The sequence below is a fragment of the Condylostylus longicornis genome, unplaced genomic scaffold (assembly GCF_029603195.1).
Source record: "Condylostylus longicornis isolate FDR11 unplaced genomic scaffold, ASM2960319v2 ptg000286l, whole genome shotgun sequence".
Lineage (NCBI taxonomy): Eukaryota > Metazoa > Arthropoda > Insecta > Diptera > Dolichopodidae > Condylostylus > Condylostylus longicornis.
In genome coordinates this window covers 94,429-117,313 of record NW_026578250.1, presented here as the reverse complement: position 1 = coordinate 117,313, position 22,885 = coordinate 94,429, and the positions used below count along the sequence as shown (strand labels likewise).

The 22,885-nt window shown below is 26.6% G+C and overlaps 1 protein-coding gene across 6 annotated transcripts; it reads left to right on the top strand.

The window, feature by feature from the left end:
• The first annotated feature begins 762 nt into the window (after nt 1–762).
• On the top strand, nt 763–21,951 carry LOC129616760 (DNA ligase 1). 6 transcript variants are annotated; one of them, XM_055532326.1, is made up of 12 exons: nt 763–1,070; nt 8,372–9,059; nt 11,940–11,990; nt 15,048–15,184; nt 16,156–16,250; nt 16,594–16,837; nt 19,079–19,422; nt 19,552–19,811; nt 20,264–20,797; nt 21,147–21,295; nt 21,361–21,442; nt 21,820–21,951. In XM_055532326.1, the coding sequence occupies exons 2-12, from the start codon at nt 8,442–8,444 to the stop codon at nt 21,820–21,822; spliced, it is 2,517 nt and encodes an 838-aa protein (XP_055388301.1). In that variant the 5' UTR covers nt 763–1,070; nt 8,372–8,441; the 3' UTR covers nt 21,823–21,951. The 6 variants fall into 6 exon arrangements, with proteins under 6 accessions (XP_055388301.1, XP_055388296.1, XP_055388302.1 ...); XM_055532321.1 differs by having other exon boundaries at nt 19,552–19,841; XM_055532323.1 differs by having other exon boundaries at nt 806–830; nt 19,552–19,841.
• Nucleotides 21,952–22,885: the final 934 nt, after the last annotated feature.

Below are 22,885 nucleotides of genomic sequence, written 5' to 3'. Positions count from 1 at the left end.
TTCACGTTTTTTTTTTTTTAAATAATTCTCTCTTTCCTTTTTCTAAAATAATTTTGAAAATAGAATTTTCAAATTGTTTTTACTTTTATGATGGCTATCATTCTGCTCTTTGTATCTAAACAACTTTTGTATTAAACAATATTACAATAGACTCAACAATGGATACGATACAAAGAAAACAATAAGATACTAAGCTAAGATAATAAAGGCAGCTAACACGGCTCTATGCATACCAAACACTAATAGCAAAGCAACCAATAAAATAGAACCCTCTTATGAATAACTTTTACAGTATTACAGTATTAATCCGAATTAATAAAAAGCAAAAAAAAACAAATTCGCCAACAATATTATCTTCCCTCAAAGAGTTTAATGACATCGCCGGAATGGAACTTCCCTAAATTAGTTCCTTCAAGTCATTGAAAAAGAAATTGTCCTTCAAAAAAATAGTTCTTATTTTCTTCTTCATTCACATTTTTGTACAACTATCTTTGAAGTGGTCTCATAAAATTTTATAAACGCTTATTATGTATAGCAGAAAAGCAATCTCTGCACAACTTTTAATTTTTCTTCAAGAATATTGCAGAATTGAATTTTTTTTTTGTATTCTTATGGTAATAACGTTTTGCCTTAAAAGTGATATTAGTCACCTTTAGAACAATTTTCTCGCTTTTCTTTACTTTTCGCTATACGTGTGTTGAAGAAAATTTTCTTAATTTTCAAAAACCAAAAAAATCTCTTCCACTATTTTATTTCCTCTTTAATCTTTCAGTTCACAACTTTGCGGCGTTTAGTTAATAACTAGAAGTGTACACGCGTAATTTTTGTGTGTAATAAATTTTTTTTATTTATTTTCTTTTTATCCGAATCCGTTTGGGTTGTGCGTTTTTTGTTTTTTTTTTTATTTTTTTTGAAAATTGTGCATTTTTTTTTTCAAAATTTTATTTAAAGGGATGACATTTTAATGGTGTAAAACAATACACAAAAAAGAAACAATTTCAGCACAAAACTTAAAAAAATAAAACAAACAAATACATAGAAAAACCATATGAAAATAAAACAAGAAAAAAGTGAGTGACGTTTGAAGAAAAAAAAATTATGCAAAAACACAAGAAATTTTATTTAAGATACAAAACAGATTGCGAATAATTGTTTTTATTATATAATGTTCATTTGCTTGGTAGTCCGCTTAAAATTTACCATAACAATATAATCAAGAATTATATACCCAAATTCTAGGCGCGTCTCCGGCGTGATAAAAAAAAACAAAAAACTATCACGTCACTTTACCTAAGATGCTTTTCTGGTAATCGTGTTTGTAGAGAGATTAAAAAACATTTTTAGGTTGGTAGCATTAACAGGTGACGTGATTCACAAAATTTAAGATTGAATAAAATGAAAAATATTATGGTTATTTGCATATAAACAAAAAAAGAAAGTTTTAAAGCAATAGTTAGTAATTTGTTGAATCCATTGCACCTTCCCACAAAGAAAATTTGTATATTAAAATAAAATGTAATTAAAATAAAATGTACGTTAATTTTTTTAGATTGGTAAAGTACTTCAAAATTTCTGAAAAAAACTTTTAAACTTTTACTTGAGAAACTTATAAATAACTTACTAATACTTGTTTGATACTATAATTTCTATGTATTATTTTAGTAGTCGTAGACGTGATAATTAAAAATGGTACCAATTTTGACGTGATAGCAGATATCAAAATCATCGCGTGTGCTCTTTCTGTAAAACTTTTCATACGACGTGATAGTAATTTTTATCACTTCAATATTCGTAGTTGATTGAACATCACATCAGTGTTTTCTAGGCTAAACGTATGAAATAGAAAAATTAATTAATTTAGTAGTTACAAAAATGCTATAATTGATATATTTTAGTCTATTTATTTTTATATTGATAATTGGAGTTTTTCTACAGAACAAAATAATTAAAATCTTAAAAAAATCTTAATCTTAAAAATTTAAAATATTTTAAATCATGAAAATTTCAACTGTTTTTTAAAGAGACTTTTGTCACCAAAAATTACTAATATTTTATAATTACAGCACAGTGAAATTACACAGTGAAATATTTTTGATTTTTTATATTTTATTAGGGCCCCTAAAATCTTGACATAGAAATGGTTTTTATCTCTTGTACCGTAAAAGATTTTTTATCGTTTGAGGACTTAAATTAAAGCTTAAGAAAGAGGCCGAAATTCTATAACAAAAAAATTTAAAGTTTCTGAAACTTTCACACAAAATTATAAAGAAGAACAAAATTAAACAAATATAAAATGGAAGAAATTGGTATTTGAATAACCCTGTATACTGATAACTGCAACAATGCAATTTTTCAATATCGTACGAATAAATCAAATTGGCATTTAATTTTTATTTAAATAAAAAAAAATATAGTCGATCAAACTATTTTGTTTTGTATAATGCAGAATTTCCCCATAGTTTATTTATTGTCATATAATTTTGCATAAATTTAGGATGAATATTAAAGTAAAAAAATTTGCAATAAAAAGTATCCTGTTGTGTCTAGTCTAAGAATTTAATTAGGATTTATAATTATTTTAAATAAGAAATTAAAATATATTTTACTGATAAGCGAGCGACTACTATGTTACTTTCAATTTTACAGGAAATCGATTTGAGGAACTTTAAGTGCCAAAGAAATAGACGATAAAAAATTAACATTTTTAAATCTTAGAGCGGTATACAATAAATCGGAAGTGTTGAAGGCAATTACAAAAAAAATCTTTATTTTTGCAGTAAAATAATGTATTTATCGATATTTTACTTTGAAAAGTGAAACGACCAGGGTTTTTTTTTTTTACATTTTTTCCAACCGCATTACATACAATAATGAAGTTATGTGATGGCACCAAATTTCGCATGCCGACTTTTCGGTGGCAATGCAGTTTTCCATGGTAGGAAAGTGTAAACAAATTATTTTTGGTGAAATGTCGGTTTTGTGTGTGTACGCGTGTATCGCAAATTCGGCTGAACCGATTTTAATGAAATTTTAATGTGACTTTTTTTTAACCACGTCACGGAATGATCAACTTTTGGGATATATTAGAGAATTGCCCATTTTTCAGGGCCGATTTTACATTTTTGCACATATAAGGAAAAATAATCAACCAATTTCGTTGAAATTCATAATTTAAATTCGGGATGTTAAAACAATGAACCAATAAGTTTTGCGCAAAGATCAGGGTTGGGAAACCGATGTAGGGGTCGATTTTACATTTTTTACGGAAATGAATGATGAAATTTCTTGAAACTTAATATTTGATATTTGGTTGTTACCGAAACTAACTGGCGAACTTCTCAAGAAATTCGGATGGCACAAAGCAAAACTCTACTAAGTCAAATTTACATTTTTCGAGGAATGGTAACTAAAAGCTTACTAGTATCTTTCAATTTCTAAAGAAGTTTTTGAAACGCATTTTCATAATTTTCTGTAACACTTTCACTAACTCAACACCCATTGCGGCCGGTTATGTGTTGACCACTTCAGATTTTTTGAAGTAATAAACTAATAAAATAATAAAAAAATCCCTTAACTTACTGGATATTATAAAAATAAATTACAATATTAGTAGTAATATTAATACGATATCTCCATTATTTGCCCTTTTTTCCTTCTCTTTCTCTTTCTCTCTTTGACTTTTGTGTTTTGTAATTTGCATTATAACATAATACAGAAAATTAAGTGATATGTGCTGAATTATATAATTCAGCACAAATTCTATTTCAGATTTTTCACTTTATATAGTTTTCGTTAATTATATTTTAATCACACTTCTTAAGAATTATATGTTATCTTTTGTCTCCCTCGCAATATTTTTTTATATATATTTATATAGATAAAAATTCTTAGTTGTCTGGTTTTGCTTATTCTTATTTAGCTCGTATTACCTATATGTTATTTTTAATAATGCATGTGATTTACATATATTTGCATACGTATGTATACATAGTATTAAAAAATTAAAATTCTATTATGTACATATGTATGTAGATATATATAGAAAAATTTCAAAAACAACTCATAAAATTCAAAGAAAAACAACTCATTTTCCCATATTTAAATTCATTACTAATTTTTTATCTTATTTAACAACACCTTTTTCTATATTTGCGTCATGTATTTATTATTTACTCTTTTCTTTGTCCTAAAAAACATTTCATCATCTATATATTTGGGAGGCTAGAGGAATGTTATCACACGAAGCTGTTTCTTTCACCTTGCTCAAAGGAGTTTTCCTCACAGCTGCTTGGTACGAACTGTAATCGGGTTCGTGCTGTTACTAGTTTTTTCATTGGACACTGTTCGGTGTAATATCATTTGTACAAACTGGGCAAATCGGACTCCCTTTTGTATATTTCATTCCCCCAGGATGACGAGGAGACGGCCGTACATATTCTGAAAAATATGTTTTGCATTGATTTTACATTGAAGTCCGAAAAAAGAATGATTTCAAATGCCATCTTTTGTATAATCATTTTGTGAAACATTTTTTCGGAAAGCTCGGTCATATCTTTATACCTCTGTAAGTCAAGGATTTTCATTAGATCATAGTGTGGTCCGGAAAAAGAAAGACATTATTTAGTAGAGCCCACGTTATACCCCATATACGACATATATGTGCAGGAGATGAGTAGATGTGTTTGCAAGGTATATGCTAAGCCATTCGATTTATGAAGCTTATCGTATCATTGCTTCCATCTATTCTGTGGCAATATCTACATAAATGGTCTGTATATATTCTATACAATTCACAATCACTTTCTTATAAAGTATATAGTTTATATATATGTAGGTTGTCATATATTGAAGAATTTTATATGCATATATGTATATAATAGTTTGCAGGAGCGTTACACACATATGTATATAATTAAATAGGAGTATTTAATATTTGTTCTTAAAAGAAGCACAATCATTATATATCATAGTAAGAGAAAAACTCATTTCGTATAACCGTGAATTATATTTAACTTCAAATTTCTATATATGTGATCACGGAAAAACAGAAGTAGGTGTATTACATATAACAATTTCTTACGTTTCAAAGTAATACATTCAAAATTATACAAGGAATACCAATCTAGTATGGTATTCCTTGTACAGCATGGCGGTAATGTTCCATATACAGGTCAATTTATAGAAGATTTTAGAAGCTTTCATAATAAATTCGAAGGTTATGTTCAAATAAATTTTTCGTTTGACTCTCTTCTAACGCCATTATATTCAGTTTCGAGCATTTTATAATAGGTTCGTATAATAGAAAAATTTTCTTCGACATAATAGTATCTGTCATTGTCTCATTATGTAAGTCAAAATTTCTTATTATGTAATTTGCACTAATGAAATTAAAAATTTTTGTTTTTAAAAAAAAATATACTTATATCGAAAACGCATTGTAGAAATAGAACCGCTTCATACGGGGGATATCTGTATATATGAATAAAATATATGTATTCTATTAATTTTCAAAATTAACAATAACTTTAAAAATAAAAAATGTGGTATGATTTTAAATTTGGTATACATAAGAAACTAAAATAGAGTACACGCATGTAAAATATGTAAAATTTCAGTAGCGCAACATATAACAATAAAATGCAAACTCACTCTTCCGTATAAAACACGACAAAAAAAAAATAAAAAAAACACGGAAACTCTTTTAAAAATATTTTAATGTTTTATTGTTGGAGTTTGTTCTTGTATATCACAAGGAAGGAATATTTATAAACCGCATAGAGCTATAAAGTATGATATGTATATAAAAAGAACAAAAACAAATTATAAAATCGGGTACCTACTTTTAAAATATTAGGTCATCGGTCTGACCGTTCATATATACAAAAAAGATCAATGTAATGATAACGTGTGTGTATGTGTGTCCGTTTTTGTATGAATTTGTATGATGATATATTCAAATATATAATTAATATAGAATATACTCTATTCTATATTATTTTTTCTCTACATTTCTCATTATTTTTTTTTTGTGTTTATGCCATTTTATACCTTTTCTATTTTTATACTTAATTAAATTTTTTTTCTCCTTTATTTCTACATTCTTTTAAAGTATTTTCTATTTTACTACATTGCTTTTTTTATTTTTTACCGACCGCATTGCATACAATAAGGAAGATTATGTGACCAGAGTTGTTATTTTTAACTTGTTTTTGGTAGCATTTTGTCTCAAAAAAGTAGTATGAAGAGCTTAAGCCTAGTAATTTGGCTTAAGTTTATCCATTATCATTAAAACCAAACAAAGAGTTACGATTTTTTTTTTTTTGGACATGTGATTAAGAAAACTTTAAATTATATTTTTCTATACACAGGTATTATTTTAGGTTTTTTCAACAAAAATTCAACTTTTTTTATAGAAAATTGAATTGAAAATAAATAAAAAGCATAATTTTCGAAAAAAATGCTATCGAAATTTCATTTTGCCCTAAAATTAATTCACACTACCATTTGTTTAAAATTGATTTCAAATCAAATTTCATTTATGAAGAAAATTATATTTTTATTTTGTCAACTTTTTTAATTTTAAATAAGAACAACTTTGGAACAAAATTTTGAAATGAATTAACAGAAAAAAATGTGTAGGTCAAATCATAGAACTATATATATATATAATGCAAATGGACGGAACGAAGTAATTCAATTCATATTTTATAATTATAAATGAACTGGAGTACATATTTTTACTTTTTTCAGCTTTGTGCAGAATTTTATTTACGATATCACAAAATTATATTTCAAACAAACTTCAATAAACTTTAATCTTACACCCGCTTTCAGCACTTTTGCGTTTATACTTCCTATTAAAAATGAAAATCGTGAGCTCTCGGTAATATGGAAATTTAATTGAGACATATTCTTTTAGTAATATGAAATTTCAAAGTAATTTAATTTATTTGTAGTACAAGATGTCTTTGTAGAACCAATACAAAAGAAATTTTTTTATCAATACAAGAGACATTTTCATAATACAAATACAAATAATAGCCTTTTCTAGTATAAAAACAAAAAAGTAGTAAAAAAGACTTTGCAATAGTACAATAGTGTAGAATGTTAAAATATAGTAAAAAAGTACAGTTGCAATAAAAATAACAACATTGGTGTGCACGCGTATATCTCAAGTTCGGCTTAACCGATTTTGATGAAATTTTATATGTGAATTTACTTGGGATATATCACGAATTGATCAGCTTTTAGGATGTATCAGGGAACTATACATTTATCCGGAAATTTTTTGTACAATAAACCAATTTTCTTGAAATTTATAATTCAAATTCGGGATGTTAAAATAATGATCCAGTAAGTTTTTTGGAATCAGGGTTCGAAAACCGATATAGGGGCCGATTTTACGCTTTTTACCATATCTGCAGAGCTAAATGATGAAATTTTTTTAAACTTAATATTTGAGTTCTGGTTGTTAGCAAAACTAACTGGCGAACTTTTCAGGGAATTCGGATGGCAAAAAGCGATACTCTACTTAGCCAAATAAACATTTTTATAGGTATATTAATTAAAAGCTTACTAACTTACTTAAAATTGGAAAGAAGTCCTTGAAAGGCATTTTTATAATGTTCTGTAATACTTTGGCTAAACTAGAATACACATTGAGGTCGGTTATGTGCTGACCACATCAGATTTTTTTGTAAATTACTCTGTGAATGTTGTACTGCAAGTGATCATCTCAATTATTGCCTTTTTGTTTACTTTTGTATTTATATATATATATATATATGTATATATATTTATATATGTATATTTATATATATATATATATGTATATATATTTATGTATGTATATTTATATATATATATATATTATAGTTCAGCCTCTCTAATATTTTATATACATATGTAATTTTTATCACGTGCTAAATCAAGTAAAATCTGCATGGGCAGATAAACGTTGTAGAATAGAACATTTTCAAAGTTTGCAAACCTACACATAGTATATACATAGTACTTTTCTCTACGAGTTAATATATCGAATTTTACTTCTTCATTTCAAATTATTCTTTCTATTTACTCAAACAAAACTACAACAGGCTTTGACGTTTGACAGTTTTTTCTGCCTTTTCATGACAAAATTTTTTTCCTCAGACTTTCAGTGCAGCGATTCTTTTAAGTGTATACTATTAAATATATACATATGTTAACAAAATAACTTGATTAAAAAATTAAAGCTGTAAAATAATACTATATTACTGTAATTTTGAATTCAGAGGATAAATTTTATGTTACTAATTTTTTTGGTTTCTTTCTTTTACTATATGATTATTGCATGCTTGTGTTGTATAATACAACACTTGTGCGTATATAGATATTAGATAAAGAACGAAAAGGAAAAAAACACAAAAAGAACAGTATTTCAAAAAAGCAATAAAAAAAATATGGATCTAATGCAACAACAACAATCAATTGTATCTTCAGGATCATCATCAACAGCAACAGTAACAACAAAAGTTGCTACTAAGAAAATTAAAAAAATTACTCAAACTTCATCATTGAAAACATCGTCATCAATTGAAACAAATCATCTTAAACAACATCAATCATTATTATCATCAATACAACAACAAAAACATAACTTTAATAATAGTAGTATTGAATATGAAGAAGAATATGAAAGTGATGAACAACAACAACAACAATTACAATTAAAACAACAAGAACAAAAACAGCAGGAATCAGTAACAGCAACAAAAAGTAATAAAAAATTATTAAATAAAACTTCTAGTAAAAAATTAAAATCATCATCATTGAGTAAAAAAATTGATTCAATTGATAAAACTGATTCAATTGATAAAACTGATTCAATTGAAGAAGAATATACAACAAATATTAATTATGATAATAATAATAATTATGATGATAATAATGATGATAATGATATAAATGATCAAGTAATAACAACAAAACTATCAAGAAAGAAATCAATTGATAAAAATGGTAAAAAAAAATTGAAAAAATCAAAAAAATCTGACGATACCAAAGAAAATATATCAGTGGTAAGTTGGTGTTTGTTCCCTCATTACCTATATGCCATCAAATTTTTTTGATATAATCGTAAAATTAATATTTTTTCTATTATTATAAGGTTTTTCTTTTCTCTTTTTTTTACCCAAAAAAATATTACATTAGAAATTCATTCCTCTATTGAATTTTTGTAAATACCTGATTACTATATTTTAATACACGAATTTGCTTTATTTAGTCACCAAATATATGCTAGCACATATACATTACATATAAAAATAAAGAAGTTAAACAAAACAAAAAATATGATTATCTAAAGTCAACTATATTGATTTATTCAGCAAAATAATTTTAATTGCTGAATTAAATAGAAGGTTATAGAGTACGTCAAAAATTTTACATATAAAAAGTTCATATGACACAACGAAGAAATCGAAAAAGGAACAAAAGAAAAAATTTTCTCCAGTAAACAATGACATTAAAATTATAAGTTTTTATCAACACTAATATGTTGTAAATATTTCCTATATAATTCAGCAAATGAAATTATTCAGCATTTGGAATTCCTTTGGAATCGGATATTTTGTTTTTACTCTGTATGATTCAGCAATGCATAATTTCTCATAGCGAGGCGCAAAATTAACTTGTAATTTCTCGTTTTATTTTTATTTGATAAGACAATGTCTAATATTTCTATATTAGACATTGTCTTATCAAATAAAAAATTCGTGAGAAGAAAAAATGTTACCCTAGAAGGTTTATTTATTGCCATTCTTTTCAAACCATATGTATGTTTAGTGTAACGAATTGTTAAATAATATTCCCCTTTTTCCACACGATAAGATGAAATCGAATTGATTGCTCTACATGGGAATTGATCGATTATTTATATATTTTTTTTCTTCTATAGAAAGTATATTCCTCTTCACTAAAAAATTTCTAAATTGAATCTAATTCAAACAATCACATTATTGGGCTGAATCATATAGAAACTTTTAATTTCTGAAGAAAATTGTACAGTTTTGCTTCAAGTTCTTAATATTGCTGTTAATAGGACTTTAAAATTCAATTTAGAAATTAACTGTATTTTTCTTATGCTACGAATTCAATGTTCAAATCTGAAGTGAAGCAATAAAATTGTCTACCTCTATTACAAAAAGTATAAAATTTCATTTAAAATTCGATGAATTTTTTTTCACATTTTTTTTGTACATTTTCGTTTTTTTTTAAACAAATATTTTTTTCTCTTTGTGTTCAGTACGTAAAAAATATATACTCGTACATGTTTCCCCTAAACATATGCAATTTTTGAATTTTTTAAGCATTTAAAATAATTTTGTGAGTAAGCCACGTTTAATACTGTGTAACTTTAAAATTCAGCAATTAGCACTCATAATATAGTATTAATTGTAATTTTAATTGATTTATAACGTGTATGTAACGCATTGAGGGATATAAGATTGAGAAGTTTTTAGTTTTATTACAAAAATCATTTGTTAAAAATATATAATTCTAATTTATAATTATTTATTTTTAAAATTCGTTATATCTCATATCATATTCAAAATTCGTTATAATCTCATATTATATGTCAACATACATATGGGGAAATTATGTATATATAATATAATTGTAGTTTTATATAAATAAAATTAATAGTTCCTTCATAAACGCATTAAATATATAATCAGGAATCTTTGACTTTAAAAATGCACTAATATACACTAATAAACAATGTATTATGTATATGAACTCAAAATTGAATAATCGATCTTATTTTACTCAGTAACACGGAAATAATGGCTTAAGAAATAAAATTAAAGATATATAATTGAATTTATGCAGTCATAAGGAGAATGCGTAGATACATATGCATATTTGTATCCAGCGTAAAAACACTGCTATATTATGATGCAACAATCTTATATATTAATCTGTATATAGCTCATATATACACTAGTAATTAGTACAATACTTTCACTATACTATACTTTCAATAGTATAGTATTGAGGCATTTATTACACAGTTTAGCTTTTAATTTGAATTTGCTGAATTGTGTATAACTATAGAATTACTATGGAATTTTGAAGTTACGGATTATACAGGTTGATTCGCCAACAAGTTAGGAGCCATATACTGGGTAGAGGGTCAAAAATGAGTAAAATTTTTGTTCGGAACCGTTTGCAAGGTTTTAAGAAAATTTTGCCTATAACTTCCGTTCCAAAACAGATAGAAGTTTCAAACAAATAGTTTTTGAAAGATCTTTGAGAGGATTTGACATGTTTTTTTCGGAAATACAAGCATTCGAACTTTAGGAAAATTCCAATTTTTCTCATCTTTTATTTTTTTACTTTTTTTGTCCTTTTGAAACTTAAGAAACTGGACTTAAGTTAACGCTTAAGAGAATTTTAGAAGTCTCAAAAAAATTCATGAGAAATTGTCGGTACAAAAAAGCAAAAAAATAAAGTTGAGAAAAATTAGAATTTTTCTAAAGTTCGAATGCTTGTATTTTTGAAAAAAAAAACATGTACAACCAAAAAATAAACTGTTCTTTAATTGCAGCCCTCTTGAAGCTCTTTTAAAAACAATTTTTTGAAACTTCTATCTTTTTTGGTACGGAAGTTATAAGCAAAAAAACTGGAGTATGTTAAAATTTCGTTGAATTTTCTTAAAATCCCTGTAGCTCGGAAACAGTTACATTAACACTGCTCCGAACAAAAAATTTTATTAATTTTCGACCCTCCATTCGATGGTATATGGCTCCTAGCTTGTTTGTGAATCACCCTGTATATAGGTATTTTGTTTTTAATATAAAATATTTTTATATTTATCTCTATAAATTTGTAAATAAACTTGTTTATTTTACATTTTGTTTTTATTTTTTTTTTTCTTTTTTTTTATTTCAATATAGAAATCAAGTTTTAGAAAATTTGATGCATTACAAAAGAAAAACTCTATACATGTAGGTTTATATAAATTTGATTCGGGTAAACGCCCAAAAAAAAATTTGATGTATATGTTTTTTTTTCTAATCATTCATTATATCTTCATAAAGATATATCCTCTGACATTCAAATTTCAATAATATTATAAAAATACATAATTCAACAATTAGTATTTATAAAGTGAATTATATATTATATTATAAAGTTCCATAGTTTTGCAGTAAAATTTGAATGTCACGGAATATTTTACATACACACATATATATAATATACAGGATATACTAATTGACTAGCGATTATATATATATATACAAATAAAATATTTGTATAATGCAATATTCGTTAACATCAATAATTATCGTAGCTAAATATTTTACATTACTAAAAAAATTCAGCTAATATATTATAATTGTTGATTTATGTAGCAGTTATATCAGTTTTTCTTAAGTATCATAGCTGTGGATTCATTTTTTTAGTGATCTTCCCTGACTTAAGAATCTTGGTAATGCAATATTAAAACACAATTCAGTTTAATAGTTATGATTACTGAACTGTGTAGTAATGTAGTACTACAATTTCAAAGTCATAGGCTCTCTGAAAGTGTTGGTATAGATGGGGTACTAAGAACCGATCTTTATGTGACACGTGTTTCATTGCTACTTCGACTGATTTAGGTACGATAAGCTTAGATACGATTTGTAATGACCATAATATTGTAATTATTTTGTTTTGCTATGTGCTTCATACATAAGGCATCACTGTAGCTATAATAATCGCGCAAACTACAAATTATTGTCATCAACATAATTTTATACCCTTACGAACGTATGTTCGAAGGCTATACTAAATTTGCCTTACCGTTTGTAACGCTAAGAAATAATGTTTTGAGATATAGACTCAAGTATATGTTTTTGATCAGCGTCGAATTATGAGTTGATTTAGCTTTGTCTGTCCGTCCGTCCGTCACAGCGATAACTCAAAAACTAATTGAGCTAAGTTCACTAAATTTTCACAATTGATTTATTATAGTAAGTGCCAGAACCCTATTTAAATTGGACATGATCGGGGTACTGGTTCGAGTAGCTGCCATACAACTTCAAAAATTATTTGTATCTATCTCAGAGACTATAAAAGCTATGGTATTGAAATATTACAAAAAACGAATATATTAGTAGGGCCAATGTGTTTGATAAAAGTCGTTGAAATTGCTTGGATCCTTCTGGTAGCTGCTGTACAACTTCAAAAGTTATTTGGCACACACAGTATTTTGCAAAATACAGTACTGAAATTTTGCATAAACTAATATGGTAATACGGCAACTTAAAGTCATACTCTGTCCCATAATCAGTTATGGCATATTTATTCGCACACAGGATAACAAATTCGTACGGGTATCACAGAGTTGACAAAGTCAACTTTATTTTTTCTCGTTAATGATAAATTTAGTTTCTCTTTAAAAAGAATGTGTAGTATATCTTGTATATATAAATATTTGACTAATTAAATAAAAATGCATAAAATATAAATAAATAAAAATATACAGAAACAAAAAAGAAAAACAGAAGTACAGTGAAATTTTTTAAATATTAAAATATTATTATATCGTAACTCTTTTAATAATATTTGCCATTGTGATTTGTAATGAGAAGGGTGTCTGCATAAAAACAAATTACATATCGTAAAATCTCCGCCGGCTATCTCAAAAAATAATATATTTTATTAATGTGGTTTTATGATTGTTAATAATGGGGCTTATTTTGAGAAGTCAATCAAGTGATTAACTTCTCAAAAAAAGTTATTTTGATAAATATAAATTATCAAGAGAATAAATTATCAATAATAATTAAGCTCAAACTAATTTACGCATAAGCTTTATTTATAAAATTTTTGCAATACTTATACGAGTATAATGCCAATTATACCTGATTTGCTTCTCAAAATAAAACATCCCATTTTCATAATATTTTTACTTTATAGTTTAATTTATGAAGCGAATCACGCAAAATGAATGCTTACTTCGTAATAAGATTTTTTTTGTAATTGAAAAAAAATAAAAATCTATATAAGTATGATTTCACTGTATTTGTAAAATGAATACATAAATATGTACATATATACATATTTTAATTTTGCTTTTTTTTGGTTTGTTTTCATTCGAAATGTTGACGTTAAGCCAATTTAGCTTGCTTTTTTAATGAAATCCATTTATTTATTCAATCCTTTTTTTACACGTTACACTCAGTTTATAAGCCAAGCTACACTTATTCTGCAATTTGGTCTTAGTTAAAAAATTAAACTTATGTTTCTGAACAAGTAAATTTCGCTTTAAATCAGCATTTTGTTCAATTCACTTTTGACAACTATTTTTGACAACAATTTTTGATAAAAATTTTTTGATTCCACCATTTTGTAAAATTGAATCGCCATAACTTTCAAATATTTCATGACTTTGAAATTATGGTAGAACTGTATTGCTACAGAACTCCGAAATTTAATAACACATAAACTGAAATACATATGTATATATAACTTATTATTGCAAATTTGAAGTCATAGGAGATTTTGAAATTATATTTAAATTATTTTAAAAATTTATTCATCTCAACTTTTTGAACTGAAAATTTTTTAAACTGATTGTAACGTGTATACTATGTTTCCATATATGCTATTATTGTATGCAATATATGTATATTTACATATATACTATTATAGTAAAAAGAATAAATAAATGAAATTTTGCAATAATATTGTTGATGCACTAAGAAGTTTGCTTTGCACTTATTTTATGTGCATTGTGTCATTCACCTTTTTTCATTAAATGTCGCATTATTTTTTATTTTTTCTCCCTGGTGTCAAAATTGCAGTAATAATGTATAAATTCAGCTTATGAATTTTAATTGCTGAGTTGTATTTTAATTCTGCATTATTGAAATTTTGAAATCAGGGCATATATAAATATATATAGCTGTATGAGTCAATTTTGAATTTATTTTGTAAATATTGGTGTACCATTTTTTTCAAATAGTTATTATTTCTAAATTTATTAAAAAAAATGAATAAATAAAAATCTTTAGGATCCAACAATCCCACAAGGTGAACCAACATGCCGTAAATGCGGTAAAATAACATATAAAATGGAAGAAATTAAGGCTGAACGTGGATCTTGGCATAAATCTTGTTTTAAATGTACTGTTTGCAATAAACAATTAAAGTAAGTTAAATAAATTTTATTTATATGTACATTTCTAATTTCAAAAATGAAGTAATATGATGTTAATGCATAGATATTTTAGCTTTTGAGTTGTAATTGCTCAGAGTTGTTTAGCAATAGAATATGGGTATAACCGGAAAGTAATCAAAAATTTGCATCCATGCAGCGTCGATTCAAAAAAAGTGGCTGATACTGTACCGATGTGATGCGTTTACCTTGCCAATATTTTGACTTTTTGGACACTTTCTAAATCATATGTTTTTTGGCGTTTATTTTGAAAAGGTTTTGTATAAGAGTATCAAAATTATTAACAACTGAAAATCTAATAAAATTTTTTTTTTAATTTCAATTAAGTTTTGGAGATTTTAATATAATGCAATATTTAAAAATATTAATACCGTACATAAAGAAATAATTAACTTTGTTAGTTATTGAGTTAAAATAATAAATTATTTGGTTCTGAGCTTCCACTTTGCATAAAAAACTTTGCATCAATATAAAATCGCAAAAAAAATTAATGCACAGCTAATTTTATATGATGCGATAACATTTTTGAAAATTTGTGATTTTTACATGATTACACATCGATGCTGCATCGATTACTTTCCGATTATACCCTATTATTGCAATTTTGAAATCACGGTAAGGCTTAATAATATTCACTAGACAAACACAGATTTAAGATCAATTCCAATAAAAAACAATTAAATTGCTGAATAAATGAAATTTATTTTATTTTTTCAGATTTAGTTGTTCAATTTGAATTATTCATTAACTAAACTTGTATTCAGCAACTAAAAATACATTTCTGAATAAAATAAATTGACATTAAATCTGTATTGAGGTAGACACTTTAATATCATACATATAGTTAAGTCCAATTCAGCTTAAACATAAATTGCTAAAATGAATGTAAATGTTGTATATTAATATGCTAAACGATTTAAAAATTCATTTACTTTTTTTATCAGTGTTGATACATTTGAAAGTCATGAGGGTGTTCTTTACTGTAAACCACATTTTAAAATTTTAATGGCTCCAAAAGCTGTTGAGGATAACGAACCTGGTAATTTGATAATATAAAAATTAAAAAAAAACTAAATTCTCTAATATCAAATTTGAAGTAATACTGTACTTATATACAATTCAGCTGACAAATGATAATTGCTGAATTGTGTAGTAAGAAATTATTACTGCAATTTAGATAACGGGAAATTTATTATCGGTAACATTAAAAATCGCATACAAATATAAAATATGCTGTGATTGCAGAATTATCATAAACTTACCTATTTAGCAATTGAAATTGTATTGCTAAAAAATTTAAGTTCATGTTAGATCTTCATTTTAGTAGACAATTCTTATGTTACTATTTTTTTCTGTGTTTTTTTTCTAATTCGGCAATTTAGTAAAACCTAAAAAACATGAGCTAATTATACGAGAAAATCAACCAACTGAATTACCACCTGATGTTGCAAGAGCATCTGATAAAGCTGATTTAGGTTTAGAAGAATTACAACAATTGAATGTACGGTCAAGATTTCAAGTTTTCGAAAACTTTCAAGAAAATCGTAAACAGCAACAAAAAGAATTACAAGAAAAAAGTCTTCCGGAAATTAAAAGAAGTCAATCAATTTTACAAAAAGTTGCAAGGTAATTAATAAATACATACTACTCTTTAACGTGAACAATTCCTCACATACAACCCGCAATAATTCTATATACAGTAAAACACGCTTAAGTGTAACTCGGATAAATGCAGAACTCGTCCAACCTTTTTTTTTATTTTTCTTTATTCTTATTTTATTGCAATTAAGAAAGTGATTCCTATCTAGCAGTTCTTTTGGTTGAATTTGAAATGGGCGCATCTTCCATTGTTCCCTATTACAACGCAATTTCCAAGCCGTTAAGTAGGACCCTAATCGGTTCACCTTTTTTATTAGTGTAGTTTCCATGAACTGACTTAGATCCATTAGGCTGAAACCTGCAGTTTTTGGTCCAAGTAGATATTTTGTTTAAGGATCCTTATAACTTATACGTGGATTCGCCAACAGTTTTTGCAGTTGACAGTATCACTGTACCGCCCGCAAATGTTATCAGAAAAGTTTCATCACTTTGCGGGATGTCTCTAGCGTAAATAAGGTAGAAAAGAGGCCCTAGGACACTTCCTTGAGGTACACCAGCCCAAAAATTTTTAAAACTTAAGTATTCCCCTTCAAATTTGACCATGAATAGCCTGTTTACAAGGTAAGACTTCAGCATTCTGGGAAACAGCTCCGGCCGATTTTCCTTTATTTTGAAGTTGAGACCCCTGTGCCATACCCTGTCGAATGATTGGATCACGCACAAAAAGGCTGTAGAGCAATTCTCTTTATTTTCTAATGCATTTTCAATAACATTCGTCAGCTTTCCATAGGAAATAACTGTTTTCTTTGTCAGCTAATAAATTGTTTAAAGATTTGGTTATGGTTTACGAGTTTTATCCTGGGAAAGTCTAGTAATTTGCCATATTTTACGTGTTCTTCTTTCTTCAGCTACTAGGTTCCTTCAAGAGGATAATTTATATTTTTTTCTTTTGTTTTGATTTCTAAGGAGCTATTCCAAGCAGCGTTTTACACGTTAGTAACAAATATATCTAGCTCATCTTCATGTTAATACTTATTTTTTAGAGGTATGTTCAGAATTGTGCTGTTTTCAACTACGCCCTTGAATAAATCTCATTTAGTTGTATTGCTTATTAATTTGTGAATATCTGTTTCGAGTATCACTGTTTCGGAGATCGTCAAGATTACTGGAAAGTTGTCAGACTTCAGACCGTTACTTTCGCTTTCAGAGGCTTCTCTACTTATGAAGAAATCCAGAAGGTCTGGAATTCTGTTTCTATCTGTCGGCCAGTAAGTGGGCTTTCACTTGGAATGAAGGTCACAACCCATTTCAGCTGCTGATTCATATAGGGTAGTAAGTCCTACCCGTAAGAGTAGTAAGTCTTGAACCCCAAAAAGTAGTTTTAGCGTTAAAATCGCCACCGATCAGAAAGTGCCGATCTTTCCCATGTAGACCAGCATTGACCTGTAGTCCTCTATTTTTTAAATTATACCTTTGGGGACAGTAGATGGAGGAAATCATCAAATCCTTTGTTATCTGGTTGAACTGCGTTATAGCACTTATAACCATAAATTTCTACGTTAGTTTTTTTCCTACGTTTGATCGTCAAGTTTTCTTAATATCAATTCCAAAATTTCGTCTGTTGTAAGTTTTGCGGCTACTTGGGCATCAAGTGAGGAACTAGTTGTGTTGGCCTTATTTTCAATATTACTGGCCGATTCAGATACACGCTTGTTACTTGTTAAAGGATGTAACTCCTGCAGGAAATAATAGAAGAAGGCAATGTTCAAGTCCCTCAGAATCCATGGGACCGATCTCCGATGACAGTGGATTTCCCTGATCAACTGGTCTGCTAACTGGGTTAATAGATCGAAACGAAATATGGAATTAATACTAGTACCGTATCTAGAATAATTAAATCACATGTTAAACTAACAAAAATCATTAAAAAACCGAAACCTTAATAAGAAAAAATTAAAAAAAGGATTTTCTATACTTCAATAAAATGTGAATTACAACAAACTTTTGGGTTTAATATAAAAATATACTACTATTTTTTTTTAAATTTCCCAATTTTCAAATTACATTTATGTCTACATTTGTGCATTTATGCGTAAGAGCAAATGACACGTAAGTGCACAAATTTAAAATCTTCGAGAGTGTGCTCTTATCCGTGCGTTACTGTATTCCGACAAACTTCAGTAAATTATTATTTGTTAGATAAATTTTTTAGCAATAAAATATACTGCACAATTAAGCTTAAAAATATAAAACATTTTTTTTTCGTAGATTTCAAAAGCAACCAAACATTCGTAATAGAGATGAAAATGACAATAGCGAAAATAATAGCGAGTTATCTGATAATTCAGATATTGAAGACGAAGAACCGATTGATTCAAATGAAGAAGATCCTGATTTGGTTAGAGCTAAAAGAGCGCAAAGAGAGCGTCCAATACGTTTTGATCAAATGAATGATATTAAATCTAAATTTGAAAGAGGAACACTACAAACACGTGAAGAACGTCGCGAAGAGAGAAAACAGGAATTACAAAATATTCGTTCACGTTTATTTTTAGGCAAACAAGCTAGAATTAAAGAACAATATCAACAAGCTGTTGCTGATAGTGAACAAAGTAAGTGATTTTTTATTAATCTTATATTTAACAATATCCTAATTTAACTATTAATTACCCTTATTTAATGACATATACTCTCTTACTTCACAACTGCAATAGTAAAATTATAATATAATTACTTTTAAGCTATCAAAACTGCTATTAAAAAACCCGACATTGATATTGGGGATAAAGCAAAAGCATTAAAAGAAAAATTTGAAAAAGGTGAAATGTTTAAGGAACATGATCATAATAAAATTCAAGATGAAATGGATGTTTTTGAATCTGGTATTAGTAAACAAAGTCGCTCACTGTTTCTTGAATTAGATGCGACAGCGACAAAAAGTCCATCAATGCCATCAACACCTAGGACACCTGGAATAAATAATTCAAGATCAAATATAGCTGTGAGTCCATTACAAGAGGATTTATTAAGGGTATTTTAAACATTTATAAGAATTTAAATGAATACAAGCGTACGCATTTTTAGTCATATATATAAAAATAATTTTTTAAAATTTCGAACACTTGTAGAATTAGAGATGATTTTTAATTTTTATGTTTTGAATAAAATATTTTTAGTGGTTTTAACTATTCCTGACTTCAAAAATTTAGTATATTACTGTATTGTTACACAATTTAGCAATAATAAATTAAAAGCTGAATTTTATTTTAATACCGTATTACTTTAATACCGCGTTTCTAAACAATTCAGCATTAAAATCTTATAACCTTAAGTGTCTATTAATTGAAGTATTACTATAAAATTTTGAATTCAGATCATTTTAACTCATTTTTAAAATATTTGATGTACAATTTCTTGATAAGCATGCTTGTTTTTTTTTTATTAAATAAATAGCCTTTTAATGGTGAAAATTTAGTAAAATATGATGAAAAACCAGAAGATATTAAAGTTGAAACATCAGAAATTTCATCGAAATTTAAATTTTTTGAAACGTATAAAGGACAAGAGAATTATAAACCTAAAAAACAATTTCGTATTACACCACCAAGAGAAGGTGTTGTTAAAATGCCATCACCAGAGGATGATGACGATAACAAAAATAAAAATGAATCAAATTATAATGATGACCCAATAATAGCTGAACAACAACATACTGCAACAAAAATGTTAAGTCGTTTTCGTGAACTGGAACAACAAAAATTCATTTCGAATCAAGGTTCTTGCATAAAACCATTAAAAAGATTTACTCCACCACCAGATGGTAATCGACGAATCTATAATTCCGATGATGAAAATGAAGAAGAATATGATGATGAAGAACAAGATGAAGAAGTTGAAGAAGAATATGATGAAGAAATTGAAGAAGACGATTATGAAGATGAATATAATAAAAAAAATAAAAAGTATCATGATGAATTCATTGAAATGGTTAGTAATAATACATATTTTTAAATTTTTTTTCTGAAATTGCAAAATTGAAAAAACACTGTAACATATTGTTACACAAGTCAGCAATCAAAATTCACAAGCTGAATAACATACAGTATTATTGCTTACTAACATACAGTATTATTTTTCAAATAAGAGTATTATTACATATTTCAACTTTTAATAACTTATAACTTTTAATTTCTGAATTATGTATTAATACCGTGCTGATGAAATTTTGAAATCAAAGATTTTTCTCGGTTTCTTACAATTTTGATTTCTAATTATTGTTAAAATAGATTTTACTTTAAAAAACATAATTTGATATACTTTTAAATATTATATGAAGGCTAAATCAGCTGCCCGAGCAAAACAATTAAGAGCGAAATTTGAAAAATGGGAAGCAAATGAAATTAAACGTGAAATGAACAATGGAACCGCAAATGGTGTTAATATACATGAAAATATTGAAGAAAGTCAAACAGAGAGCGCTAAAACGTAAAATCTATATATTATCTATATATTTTCATATTATTTTCATTTTTAAATACATTTAATTCTAGATTAAGAGCTAAATTTGAAGAATTAAAAAATCAAACAACAATTACCGCAAATAGACCAAGAATTCAAGTTAATCGTTTTGTTGTAAGTAGCGAAATTTAAAGTAAACTTATTTTCCAAAAAATATATATATATTGCAGAAAATACAGTATTAATATATTTATAATTCAGCTTATAAAATATTATTCCCGAAATGTAAAATAATACAAAACGTGCTCTAATAGTGCCGTAATTAAAATATACCATGACATCAAGAATGCATTGATATTGTATTGCAGCACATTTCAGGAATTATAACTTGTAAGCTGAATACAAGTTTGTTAGCTGAATACAAAATTGCGACAATACTAATACGCGTATTAGTATTGTCGCAATTTTGTAGGCTCAGACATTTTTACATTTTATTAAAATAATCTGAAACTTATACAATTATCTTTTTTTCTTTAAAATTTTCATTGCAGTAAAATACTTTGGTGCCTTAAATAAATTTTTGCAGCTGAGATATAGATAAAAATTTTGTTTTGATTTATTCTACTTTTTATAATAATAAATACAAGTAAATATATTTTTAATTGTCTTAAATTAAATTTTAAGATATAGATAATTTTTAATTAAATTAAAACCGAAATTAAAAAAACAAAATAATAAATAAAATAATATGTGCGAAACAAACTCAGAGTTCAAAATTGCAGAAATATAATTTTAATATACAATTCAGCTTATAAGTTGTACTTACCGAATTGCATATGGATACCATATTACTGCAATTTTTAAATCAGGAATTATTTCCTTTGACGTTCAAATTCTAATAAAATTATGTTACAATATAATTTTGTAAATACATAGTCAGCTCTATCATGAATTCCACTCATAGAATTGAACGAATTACGATAATAACTACGATGTAGACTTTTGAATGATTACAAAATTAATTTCATGGAGATTATGAATCGCCAATGGCAGTATCATTTTTTCGGAGTGCCAAAATCAGTATATTATTTTAATACCAAATGTTTATTTTTTTGTTTTGGTTGCTATTTCAGTAAATAACTTTCATACATCATACAAAAGAATATTTTTAAAATATCCTCTTGTATGAAAGTTATGCAACTTTTTTAGTTTTAGAATATTTTGAAAAATGGAAAAAAAAATTTGGCAATATGAAGTCATTTCCTTTAATGGTAGCTTTGTTAGAGTAATTCAAACTCAAGCAAACAAATTCAAAATTTGAAAATTATATACGACTATTCTCTTTAAATTGCTTGCTACGAGTGATTATTTCTTTCATAGATTTTCTAGTGTAATTCGAGCTACGAATGTAATTTATGATTAGTCTACTACGAATATTCGGAGCAGAATTTTAGTAATTCGTTATTGGTAATATGATATCCGTAATTTTCGGGCTGATAATATTCGTAATTTTCCAAATTTCAAACAAAATTCATGACAGGGCTAAGTATTTTTTGATGGAATTATGCGATAATAAAGTATTGCTAAAATTTGAACGTCAGGGTTTTCTTAAGATAT

Bases quoted from the DNA above. Each gene is read 5' to 3' on its own strand.
- LOC129616760 (XM_055532321.1), top strand. From the start codon at position 8,442: ATGGATCTAATGCAACAACAACAATCAATTGTATCTTCAGGATCATCA. The intron at 11,991-15,047 runs GTAGGTTTATAT...AAAAATCTTTAG, and splicing joins AAAAGAAAAACTCTATACAT to GATCCAACAATCCCACAAGG. The intron at 16,251-16,593 runs GTAATTTGATAA...TCGGCAATTTAG, and splicing joins TGTTGAGGATAACGAACCTG to TAAAACCTAAAAAACATGAG.